Below are 12,422 nucleotides of genomic sequence, written 5' to 3' on the forward strand. Positions count from 1 at the left end.
ACACTACGTCTTCACAAACCTGATGTACAGTAGTTTCATGAGCAGGAAGGACGCTGATTATGTTGTGAAAGCGCTCTGAAGGGGGAGTGACTTAGCCTACTGTACGTTCAGACTGCAGCCTGAAGTGACCCAAATACGATTTTTTTTGTCGCTCCCATGCTCCTGTATCTGATCTTTTAATGACAGTTTCAAAGACACATCAGATTTTTTTTAAATGCGACTCAGGACACTTGGATATGTGCTCCTAAAACCGATACATATCTAATCTTTTGGCATGTGACTTCAGTCTGAACGGCCAGGTCACATTCATCCCACCTACACATCAGACTCGGAGATTCGTCAATGGAGGGAAAGCGAGGTTAGTGAGTTGTCGTATTTTTCAGACTATAAATCGCACTTTTTTCATGGTTTGGGTGGTGCTGCGACTTATACTCCAGTGCTATATTCAAATGTTCACAATGACAGCAGCAAGAGGTTCTAGTCTTATGTGTGAGTATCTGCTGCTCCTGTTCCTCCTGTACCACTGTCACTTCACTCTACTGCGCATGTCTCCTGCAGAAAGAGCCTCTGTCCTGTCTGTATCATGTCAGTCGATCGCATCATTACTTCTGCACCACTGAACAATTTAACATTTAAACAAACTTATAAAGACGACTGAGAAGACTGAACACAAACGCCCCCAAAAAGAAAATCATATTTTGCAGATTACAAGCTGCAAGTAGCAAAATCTGCAGCTGAAAATGGTAAAAAGAAAGTTTGGAGTGAGTGAGAAACTTATGACACCGGGAGGATGCACCATAGCCTGATTCATCAGCTACTTTCACTTTGTAGAAACCATCTGACCTCACAGTGTTAGAATTCCTTTGCTCAACGGTAGGCAGGTACTTTTTATCATTTAACCAATCGCTGCTATTTGGTCGTGATGTATGTAATGCGCCGCTAACAGGGCTAACTGGTATATTAAGCTTTTCCCAAATCCTGTAGGAAGAAGGACAATAACGTCTTTCCCCTTGATGAAATTCACCAAACATTCTCTTTGTTCTAACTTTAAATCCTTGATCTCGGGAATCATTGACAACACTGAATATATGACTCTTCGCTGATTGGCTGGTGCCCAAGCTCGCACTTCCGGGGTTTTTGTGAACTGTCTACTGTATTCTGATTCCTGACCTAGTCACTGGAGAGAAATTAAATTGAGCGGAGGCACTAGGTGGCACCAGCCCGGCTAGGTGCGCCATGCAACTTTCCTGGAAGTCATTGCATCCAATGATCAACAAAGCCAGGACTTCATTGACACACCGAAACCATCCTGTTGGGATTCAGAAAGGCTAGAATAATTCTAACTGGAACTGATGCTGAGTCTGACGACAGTTACACAGAAGAGGAGGCGGCGCTCTGTTTACCTCCGGAGGTCACGGAGTCACTCAGAAGTGACACCGAGGATGAAGAACTGAATGGATTTAGTGATTTGGAGTGAGATGGAGAATTTGGTAAACTTGTTCTGTTCTGTTGTTTATGTTATAGTTTATCTGAAGAACTGTTCATATGTGACGTTAACAGTCTGTTGTTCTCTCTTCTATTGTTTTTACTAGAACTTGACTTTTAAGATGAAATGTCAGTTCCTGGTCTCTGATTTTATATAATAAATTTCCCCCAAAAAGTGCGACTTATTTTTTTCTTCTTCATTACTCATTTTTGGCTGGTGCGACTTATTCTCCAGTTGACTTATTGTCAGAAAAACAGTCATTAATATTTGGGGTGATCTGTGTATTCAGGTCAAATTGGACGGGTCTTTTCAGAACAGGGCGATTTTTGAAATGATTGCCAAAGAAATGGCCGAGAGCGACTACAGGCGGTCTTGGCTCCAATGTCAACAAAAAACACAGAGCCTGCGAGCCAAATACAATGAGGCTAAAGACTCAAACAAACGAAGAGGCTGTGGACGTGTAACCTGTCCATTTTATGAAAAACTGGACCGTATTTTGGCAGACAAGCCCAACGTTTAGGCGACTTCCGTAAACACTGAGCACACTTGTTGCATGTGATGTCATTGTGTCCTCCAATGCACATGCGGGACACTTTTGGGGCATTTAAAGTTCACACTGGAGATCACACACAAGTCACATTTAATTGGAAATGTGAACGACCTCGTAAAAAAATCGGATTTCACAAAAAAATCCGAATTGCGCATTAAGCCCTGGACTCGGAGCACCAAAAACTAAACCAAAACTTATAAAACATGTTGATACATTGATTTTGGCAAATATAGTACTTTCAAAACAATAAAAGTTAACATGGTGATCTAAATATATTCTGTGTTAGCTGGTAATACCCCTTTGAAGTAAAATAAAATAAAAATAATGAGACGGTTCAACATTTGTGGTTTACCATAAGTTTGTATATTTCTTTCAAAACCAGCGAAGCTTCAACAGAGTCCTCCAGAGCCCTGCCCTCTGTGTGAAATGATGACATAACCTCAACCCAGTGCTGTTTGGTGCAGTCTGGAGAAGTTCCTGTCATGTGGGGTCAGACGGGGCACCGCTCTATTTCAGAACTGACTCGAAAATAACTGCAGCTCTGTGTATCAGGGGCAGCGGCGGGGAGAGTTTGAGTTCAGAACATTAAAGGGTATATGAGTGAGTTTGGAGGGATGGGACCTGTGGTAAATGTGTGATGCACTGGGTTTGGCTCATGGTCAATGGATTATTGGATGGATCATTGAGCAGATTTTTTGAACGTTCAGTTTTCAACTGAGGTGGGGACTCGTCATCGACATTGCGCGACTCTCACCTGGTAAAGCTTTTTCCCACTGGACACCGAAACTGTTCATCTGTATCATTATTATTATTATTATTATTATTATTATTATTATTATTATTATTATTTAAAAGATGCCTAGGCCATGATGTTTAATAATGTGGACATTAACAACTATGCTAAATATCCAGTGTGTCTTATGGAATGTTGAGAGGAGCCTAACATTCTATTGAGGTTCTGGGCCTGTTGATGGTAAAGAAATCATCACAGATCCATTGATTTTGGTTGGATTTTTTTTTTTTTTTTTCTGTGGAATGACTATACTGTTTGAAGAAAAGAATGGCATATTGGCTGATGTCAAAACTTGGGGGAATAGTTGATTGCCAATGAGGTAAAGATGAAAATATTGGAAAAAAGTAAAAAAAATGCCTTATTTTTTGGCATTAAATTGAGCCAGAATCATGTAGAAATGTGTTTTATGAATATTTTTTTCACTGAATGTTGTCACCACATGTGTTCTTTGCATCTGGAATGTATTTGTAGACAGCTTAACCAATTCACTGAGGATTTGAGGACATTTTTCATTTTTAAAAATTTTCTATCACAAAATGAAGGTTACCTACACTAAAATGGCCACAATTTTTTTTCACGATATTTCCGGAAGAGCAGACCCTCCAATTATTGATCCTCAGGGTCACAGTTAACCTGTTACCATCCTCCTATTTTGGCGTGTGCACAATAGCACTACATACCCAAGTGCCATAGCTCCTAGAGGCGCATTTCCAGATCACAATAGACTCCTTAATCCAGCATTTGTTAAACCCCAGTTTCACAGCCATTTTGAGTCCCTCTGTTCTGTATTTAGCATTCACACGCCTGTGTCGGTGCTGCTCTGCATCCCCCAGCAGAGACAGTCTGTAGCTCCTCCCACACATGCCCTGCTACACACTACGCTCTCCCATCCTCTTTCTGAACATAAAACAAAACCAATATTTATTGAAAAAAAGGACACTTTGAGTGTCAGCACACTTTCTAACCATACTTTTATTCACTTGTTTCAAGGTTTGCAACTCAACTTAGTGTCCACGGAGCAGCAGCAGAAGCGCTTCAGCCACGACAGACCCCTTCGGAGGACGGTTCTCTTCTTCTTGGGCGCAGTGTCACCTAAAGAGACAAATTTTTATTAGCAAATGTCTTTTATGTTGTCAGTGAGGATAATCTGAGTGAGTCTTACCTGGAGGGGGCAGCACTGTGGCCTCAGGACTCGGAGCAGGAGGAGGTGGGAGAGGATGGACCTTCGTCTTACGAAATAGATGTGGTCTGACCTTCCGTTTTGGAACAGGAAGTACTCTCGCCTGCTCTTCACACACAGGGATTGGTTCTTCCCACACCCTCGCAGTCCTCACACTGTGGAAAACAATAACTGTGTTAGTCTCATATTTATTATTTCTTTATTTCTTCTATACTGAACAAAAGGTAGCTGTTAACTTGACAATTACCACTACATGACATCACAAAGTGAAACAGAGCATTTTGAAGTTTGGAGAATGAGTAATTCTGCATTATTAGTCTAATATATAAAAATGAAACAACTGAAATAAAACAACAAAGTGTTTGAGGAGGTAACAACATTTGAATGTGGCTAAAGCTAAACCAGAGTGAATTTTGCTCATTATTTGAACCTTTAAGATTATTTAACTGAAATGTACAAACCACAAACTCTGATGAGGACCATAATCAGAATTAAATTCAGTGTTTTTGCCATTTAGATGTTATTTTAGTAATGTCATAACTCCAAAACCTAATAACAATTAAAAAACAGAAGCAAGTCTCACCTCTCTCTAAAGGTTTGCAGTCGTCCAGTTCAAAAGGACTGGTGTTTTCTGGAGAGGCCAGTTTGACTACGGTGACCACAGGTTTCCTCACAGGCGTCTGCTGGACCTGCTCAGGCTGCTCCTGTGACACTGGGTCTTCTGTGTGACTGTAAACAAATACACAAATATACAATTACATTCTGTTACTTTTGCTTTACACTGTATTTTAAAAGGTCCTGTATTACGCAGAATTGACTCTTGTGAGCTTTAAGTCATGTTATAATGTTCCCTCATCAAAAACATACTTTGAGTTGTGTTTTCTTTCATTTCCACATTAAGTAACCCTGGTTTATTAGACTGTCTACATCTCCACCTTCCACCTTGTGATGTCATGAAGAGGTAGTTTTTAAGTTAACAGCAACTTTTTACCTTTTGTTCAGTAGAGATTAGCAGTTTCAGGACTTAAATCATCCAAATGATTCTAGTTAAGGGAGTATGGAGTTTAAAAACACAGTGGAGCACTTATTGTGTTATCACATGACATCACAAGGTGGAACAGTGTTTTCCATTTGAGAGAACAATCTAAATATGTAGGGTTTGTGTGTTAAACATGTGAATGAAACAGAACACAACTCCAGGTCTGTTTGTGAGGAGGAAACAACATAATAACACAGATCAGAAAACAGCGTAATATGGACCCCTTAAAAAATTTGCACTCACCCGTCTGTCTGTTGTTCCTCCTCTTTAAAGGGACTGGTGTTTTCTGGAGAGGCCAGTTTGACTACGGTGACCACAGGTTTCCTCACAGGCGTCTGCTGGACCTGCTCAGGCTGCTCCTGTGACACTGGGTCTTCTGTGTGACTGTAAACAAACACACAAATGTACAATTACATTATAATATTACTTTACCATAGACTGTATTTCAGAAATTTGCTTGAGTACAAGAGTGAAATTTTCTTTCATTTTCCCATAAACTTTTTGAAAATAAATGAAACACGGTTAAAAGCTCATGGCTAATCTGCCTTGTGGCAACCAAAAGACCTATAATTTGATTTAATGGGCACTGTTGTCTGTTTAGGACGAGGAAACAACATAATAACACAGATCAGAAAACAGCGTAATATGGACCCCTTAAAAAATTTGCACTCACCCGTCTGTCTGTTGTTCCTCCTCTTTAAAGGGACTGGTGTTTTCTGGAGAGGCCAGTTTGACTACGGTGACCACAGGTTCCCTCACAGGCGTCTGCTGGACCTGCTCAGGCTGCTCCTGTGACACTGGGTCTTCTGTGTGACTGTAAACAAATACACAAATATACAATTACATTCTGTTACTTTTGCTTTACACTGTATTTTAAAAGGTCCTGTATTACGCAGAATTGACTCTTGTGAGCTTTAAGTCATGTTATAATGTTCCCTCATCAAAAACATACTTTGAGTTGTGTTTTCTTTCATTTCCACATTCAGTAACCCTGGTTTATTAGACTGTCTACATCTCCACCTTCCACCTTGTGATGTCATGAAGAGGTAGTTTTTAAGTTAACAGCAACTTTTTACCTTTTGTTCAGTAGAGATTAGCAGTTTCAGGACTTAAATCATCCAAATGATTCTAGTTAAGGGAGTATGGAGTTTAAAAACACAGTGGAGCACTTATTGTGTTATCACATGACATCACAAGGTGGAACAGTGTTTTCCATTTGAGAGAGAACAATCTAAATATGTAGGGTTTGTGTGTTAAACATGTGAATGAAACAGAACACAACTCCAGGTCTGTTTGTGAGGAGGAAACAACATAATAACACAGATCAGAAAACAGCTTAATATGGACCCCTTAAAAAATTTGCACTCACCCGTCTGTCTGTTGTTCCTCCTCTTTAAAGGGACTGGTGTTTTCTGGAGAGGCCAGTTTGACTACGGTGACCACAGGTTTCCTCACAGGCGTCTGTGGGACCAGGTCAGGCTGCTCCTGTGGCTCTTCTTTTCTCACGCGACTGTAAACAAATACACAAATATAGTTACACTTCTGTACTTTTGCCATAGACTCTTTTTTTTTCAGTTGTTTCATTGTGTGTGAAAACAAATTGTTTTCATTTTCATTGTTGACCCTGAGTCCCTTCTAAGTCACTCCCCTTTCAGAGCGCTGTCCACTATTCATTAATTTGTGTTAACAATACAGAGAAACTGTACTATTTGATCTCTGCAGTGCAATTAAAGCAAAAACATCTCCAGGGAGACAAGTAGAAAAGTTACATAGTACACTTTAAACTTGAGAAGTGAAAAGAAAGTTTGAACAGTGGTGATCTAAAAACAAACCTTTTAGGGCTTATGAATGGATGTTGGAGGATTTGTGAGGGAGTTATCCGAGCAGACACTTCCATCTTCAACATCTGAGCGAGCAGGTCTGTGGCTCTCTTGATGTCCTGGGCGACATTCCGGTGAGATCTGGGAGGATAATTTTCCTACAAACAAATCAGGAACACATCAGTATTTACAGTGTTTACATTAGTTGACTAAATATTTTATTGGAGTTATGAAGATTTATATGGACCATGACCAAAGAGAATTAATGGTGTGATTCAGCTAAAAATTTGGGAGTGAATCATATGTTCAAAGGCCCATATTACAAAATTTTCTGATGTTATAATGTTGTTTCCTCATCAAAAACAAACCTGGAGTTGTGTTTTGTGTCACAGTTTTTTTCTTCTTTCATTCATTTTAACACACATTTTAACGCTTTGTAAATTTACGATGTGTGTTTTTAAACCCTAAACACCTTCACTAGAATCATTTGGATGATTTCAGCCCTGGAATTGCCCGTCTGTACTGAACTCAACTTGAAAACTACCACTTCATGACATCACAATGTGGAACAGAGCATTTTGAGGACATTTGGACACGTATAAATAAAATAAAACACAACTTCAGGGATGTTTTTGAGGAGGAAAGAACATTCTAACATGTCTTAAAATATAATACAGGACCTTGAATCTGCCTTCTCACGTATAAATACACACATATCAGTGTGTGTGTGTGTGTGTATGTATGTATATATATATATATATATATATATATATATATATATATATATATATATATATATATGTATGTGAAATCGTTGTTTCGGCCAAAGACAGTGTTTACCTGGACCAGATGGTGGAGGGAGCTGAAGCGCTCTGAGAAGTGGGTCTTACACTTGTGTTTGTAAAAATTCTCCATCTCTTTGCAAGTCTGAAAACAGCAATTGAGAAGTTTATAATTTTTACTTTTGTGACACATAAAAGAATGAATCTAACTAGAAGAAATGTTTACTTTGAGGACCCATCTGTCGCCGACCCGGTGGAAGAATTTCCGAGTCATGAGCCCCTGACTGAGCACATGATCAGGAGGTGCACCGAAGACTTTGATCATAATTCTCAACTGTATCAAAAGAAGCACACGTTTGTTAGACAAGACTTAAAGGTGCACTAGGTAACATTTCTGGAGGGTCCGGTACCATGGAGAAGTTATTGTTAACCCGGGTATATTTCACAGTATTAAACTTAAAGTATTAAACGTACACTGCCAGTCAAATGTTCGATATATTGTGAGGGCCTCCGCTATTATTGTGAGACTTTTGACGATACAATGTCATGATATGTGGGTTTTCGTTATGCCTAGAAGAGACTGGCTGGTCAGGTAACTAACTACGGCTTGTCTCCAGGAAGATAGATTAATTGAAATGCTATTTTGTGGAATATTTCAGACAAAACAATGCCAACCTCATGGAGACGATCAGGTATCAGAGCCTCCACCAGAAAAGTTACGTAGTGCATCTTTAATATGTATGTCAAATTCAAAAAAAAGAAAAAAGTTTTTCATGATCTACGCTTGACTTACCGTGTCATATTCAGTGTTGTTGGGGAATAATCTCATTTTTAACAACAGCTCGACAAACAGGGTCCCCAGGCACCACACGTCCACGGCCTCGTTCCAAGGCAAACCCAGAATGATTTCAGGGGGTCTGGAGAGTGGAGAGGAGAGAGACATTAACATCACAATGTTATTCAGGGTTGTGTCCAGTATCTCTATAGCATATGTTTTATTTTGATCATTCTTGATATTTTTTTTAGAATTTCATCAGGAATGGGCTAAAATGTGCTGTCAGGGTCTTAGTTGAAAACGTGAACGTCTAGTCTGAATTACAGATGATATAATTAATCTTCTAATTTTGCAGATTGGCAAACTGCTCGCTAACTGTTAACATCACTACTTCCCGTCTAATTCTAAAATGAATAAATAATTCAAGATCAGGCAGTGAATAGTGAAGCTGCAGGTGGATGTCACTCTCATGTTAAACACTTGAGCAAATGAACTTCCAAAGTTTATAAAGGCTTTTTCAGTACTAAGCTCTACAAGTAGTCTTTACTAATTTAATGTTTTTTTGTTTGTTTTGGTTTTTAAAGTAAAAAAAAAAAAAAAAAAAAACAGGATACAAAACTATAAACGTGTGATGTTTTTTTTTGGCAAATATAGCATTTTTAAAACAATAAAAGGTAACATGGTGATCTAAATATGTTATGTGTAAGCGGTTAAAAGCCCATAAAAGCAAAATACCCCATCTTTAAATATCCCAAGTCCATCCCTGTATGTCCCACCACTGTATTCCCCGTTATGTCTTTTCTCTACTTTTTGAGACGTACCTGTAGCACTCGACTTGGAACTCCGAGCACACTTCAGCCTCCTCTGCAGGTAAGGCCAAACCAAAGTCGATGAGTTTCACCTCCAGGGGCCTCTTCCTGCGATTCACCACCATCACATTGTCCAGTTTCACGTCCGTGTGGATTATGGACATCTTTTTCAGCTCCTCCAAGGCTGTGGCCACCTGTGCAGGACACAAGTGAGCAGGGTTAGGAGTATAAAACGGACATAAAAGTTCATTTGTAGGATTGTATTGGGCCTGTCAAAATAAGTAAATACAGATGATAAAGGATAATTTACAAGTCATTTCCCTTATGTATCAATAAAGTTTGTCAGTGTCTAATATTGAAATTAATGTATGGCACTGACACAAAAACCCAAGAGCATCACATTTAAACCACAAAAACTATTCTAAATCTCAATATTCTTAAACAAAAACATGAACTGTTATTTTTATCAAACTTTTATGATTTAAATATTATCTTATCATCAAAAAAATAACCAGAAATGTCCTAGTAATGAAAAGAAAGATGATAAATGCTGACCCCAAAAATATGTTGTCCCAGCTTTCATATATTGATAAGTTGGTAATGTAATGCAATTAAATATATTTTTCAAAGTGTTCCTCCCATAACTACATACTGAGTTACTTTTCCCTGGGGTAGTACCTGTTTGATGATGGTGCGGACAGTGGAGAGGGGCAGTGGGGCGTATGTTTTGAGGTAATCGTACAGAGACATGTCCAGCGCTTCAAAGATGATTGCTTTCCCCAAACGAGTGTCAAACACCTCCAAGAATTTGATGATGTTTTTCTGGTCACATCCTTCCTCCATCAGTCGAGTCAGGATAGAAATCTGAACAAACAGAGACAAGAGTTCAATGAAATCAGATTAGGCACCGAGGTAAAAAGATGCGTCATTAAAGAGGCACTGTGTAACTTTTCTGGTGGATAGTTTCAGCTGTTAGATGTTATCGCTGTGTCTTGAATCAGGGACACACTTGGTCCGTCCGTATTGGAACAAATAAAGGAGAAAAATATCGGATAGCGGATATTCTGCAGAATTACTAAACTCTTTGATTTTATTTGTAAATGATAAGTGACCAATGAGCTCCTTCATTTCACTTGTGTCACTGAAATAAACAAATCTGATTGGATGATGACGCTTGGCCAGGCTCGAGGCGCGACAGGGGACGGGGGACCAGACTGATATCAATCTTTATAAAAATACAGAGATATATCAGTGTGGATTTACTAGTGAACTGCTTTTAGTCATTTTTAGTTGACAAAAAATTATGTAATTTTTGTTGTTGTTTTAGTTTGATTTAGTTTTTTTTTAGTCAGCAAAATGCGGCAAAAACTATTTCACAAAATTTCAACACTGGATTCTTACTGTGATTGCCTATCCACAGTTCTGACCTGTAACTTGGTGTCACTCCATGAAGAAAAGCAGGTTGTGCAAACCCTCCACCAGAAAAGTTATATAGTGCACCTTTAAATCATATATAAAAAATCTAAATGTTTTACCTCGTCCTGGGTGTCCTGCTGAAATAACGGCAGTTTGACAGCCACTTTCTGGAAAGTGTACTTGCTCTGACACTGGACCACTTGGCCAAATCCTCCCTCGTCCAGGTATCTGATGAACCTGTATTTTTTGGGGAGAGATGATTTGATCTCCACATTGCTCAGCACCTTTGTTTCCATCTGGAAATCTGAAAAACAGTACACAAACATGTCACAATGTGTTTTTATTCATGTCTAAATGCAAAGTAGTCCTGACTGCAGATACATACAAAAAAGTTACTACAATAACAAATGAACACAACTGAACCTGTGTTACCAGAGCCTAAACCTGCAGAAATCTTACGTACACTTCCTTTAAGAGAACGCCAACAGTGATTGAATTGTGGGCGTAACAGTAGATGTGGGTAGGTCACTTTTACTTGAGTAACTTTTGAATACTTCTCAGAATATTTTTCACAATCTATACTTTTACTACTTTTAACTGTACTCTTACTCAAGTTAAAGTTATGGCTTCTCTTCCCACTGTGAGTAAGACTACAAGTGACAAAAGTTTCATGTTGACAACATGAAACAATTTGAACATTTGTTTCTTGCACTGCTCCTTCAGATATGATTTAGTTGTTCTAATATTTGTTGTGTAACCTTTGAAAACACCAGATTTTGTGCGTTATTTCATGTTTTGTCTTTCCAATTACATCAACTTTAAATCACAAACCAGATGCCACGTCTTACTGAGCAGTCGTTTCCATAAATACTGTTTAACTCTTACGTCTTACTTTCTTGTACACCTTTTAACTTCTACTTAAGTAATATTATTTTGAAGTACTGCTACTTGTACTTAAGTAGAAGTTCAAGTTTTGGGGTACTGTACCCACTTTCACTGAGCAGTTGCTACACTGAAAGAGTTTGGTGTTTGTAGCACTGGCCTAACACTTAACAGTGAACCTAAATTAACTCGTTTTCCCTTTCAAAAAGCACTAAACAATCACGTGTTAAGAAATGTATTAGAATAAGTTTATGTTTGAGACACTGTTCGCCACAACAAAACCTCCCGCAAACTTTCAATCTACTAAAACGTCAATTCCCTTTGGTCAAAACACATGAAATGAAGTAGAAACTTACCTGAATGTGTTTATGGAGCTGTGTCCTGAATAAAAGTTGGGCGTCATAAGTTTTGTCTCTCTGCCATATGGTGTGACTGTTCTTTGCTGTCCTTGCTGGCCTTTGACACTTCAAAGGCCTTTATGACACTTCAAAGTTCTAAGATGATAAATTATTGCCATAGTGACATGTCACTATGGCGATGGGGGGAGAGAAATTCATTGTTATTTTTCAAATCTCTGTGTTCTACATAAATACAACAGACAGTACACTTTATTGATTGTATTATGTGTATTTTCTGTGGCTCCTCTCGCATTAGTCAGGTCATTAAAAAAAATCACTCTTTGAGCCATTTTCCGTGATGTTGTTGCTCCATTGCTCTGGCCTTCTCAGAGTCACTGCGAGCGCACACAAAACACAGCTTAAACCTCAGGCCTGAATTTGCTTTGGTCAGACTCAGGTTTATTTCTGTCATGAAACAAGTTGAGGCTTAAACTGAAGATGGAGCTAGATCAGGGGTGGACCTGCCGAACTTGAATAAATTATAGTAATAAA

General features: G+C 38.8%; 2 protein-coding genes across 2 annotated transcripts in view; one reads left to right on the forward strand and one right to left on the reverse strand.

Annotated features, from left to right (window-relative positions):
* Window positions 1-3,814: 3,814 nt before the first annotated feature.
* LOC129408672 (homeodomain-interacting protein kinase 2-like) lies at window positions 3,815-11,911 on the reverse strand. Its single transcript, XM_055152894.1, has 14 exons — window positions 11,889-11,911; window positions 10,770-10,954; window positions 9,913-10,098; window positions 9,247-9,428; window positions 8,444-8,567; window positions 7,877-7,984; window positions 7,709-7,795; window positions 6,881-7,026; window positions 6,418-6,558; window positions 5,722-5,862; window positions 5,292-5,432; window positions 4,593-4,738; window positions 3,992-4,117; window positions 3,815-3,921 (listed from the first exon to the last, which is right to left on the reverse strand). Exons 2-14 carry the CDS (start codon window positions 10,944-10,946, stop codon window positions 3,815-3,817), a joined length of 1,812 nt encoding a protein of 603 aa, XP_055008869.1. The 5' UTR covers window positions 10,947-10,954; window positions 11,889-11,911.
* Window positions 11,912-12,063: 152 nt separating this feature from the next.
* Window positions 12,064-12,422, forward strand: part of LOC129408686 (NLR family CARD domain-containing protein 3-like) — a 4,802-nt gene continuing 4,443 nt past the window's right edge. Inside the window, exon 1 of the mRNA XM_055152942.1 lies at window positions 12,064-12,133. Within this exon, the coding sequence (XP_055008917.1) occupies window positions 12,064-12,133 (70 nt within the window). The remainder of the gene's footprint in view (window positions 12,134-12,422) is intronic.

This window comes from Boleophthalmus pectinirostris, unplaced genomic scaffold, assembly GCF_026225935.1.
Source record: "Boleophthalmus pectinirostris isolate CB_2022bp ecotype Guang Dong unplaced genomic scaffold, ASM2622593v1 HiC_scaffold_1, whole genome shotgun sequence".
NCBI lineage: Eukaryota > Metazoa > Chordata > Actinopteri > Gobiiformes > Gobiidae > Boleophthalmus > Boleophthalmus pectinirostris.

Bases quoted from the DNA above. Each gene is read 5' to 3' on its own strand.
- LOC129408672 (XM_055152894.1), bottom strand. From the start codon at position 10,946: ATGGAAACAAAGGTGCTGAGCAATGTGGAGATCAAATCATCTCTCCCC. The intron at 7,985-8,443 runs GTAAGTCAAGCG...CTTTTGATACAG, and splicing joins ACAACACTGAATATGACACG to TTGAGAATTATGATCAAAGT. The intron at 5,433-5,721 runs GTGAGTGCAAAT...GTTTGTTTACAG, and splicing joins GAGGAACAACAGACAGACGG to TCACACAGAAGACCCAGTGT.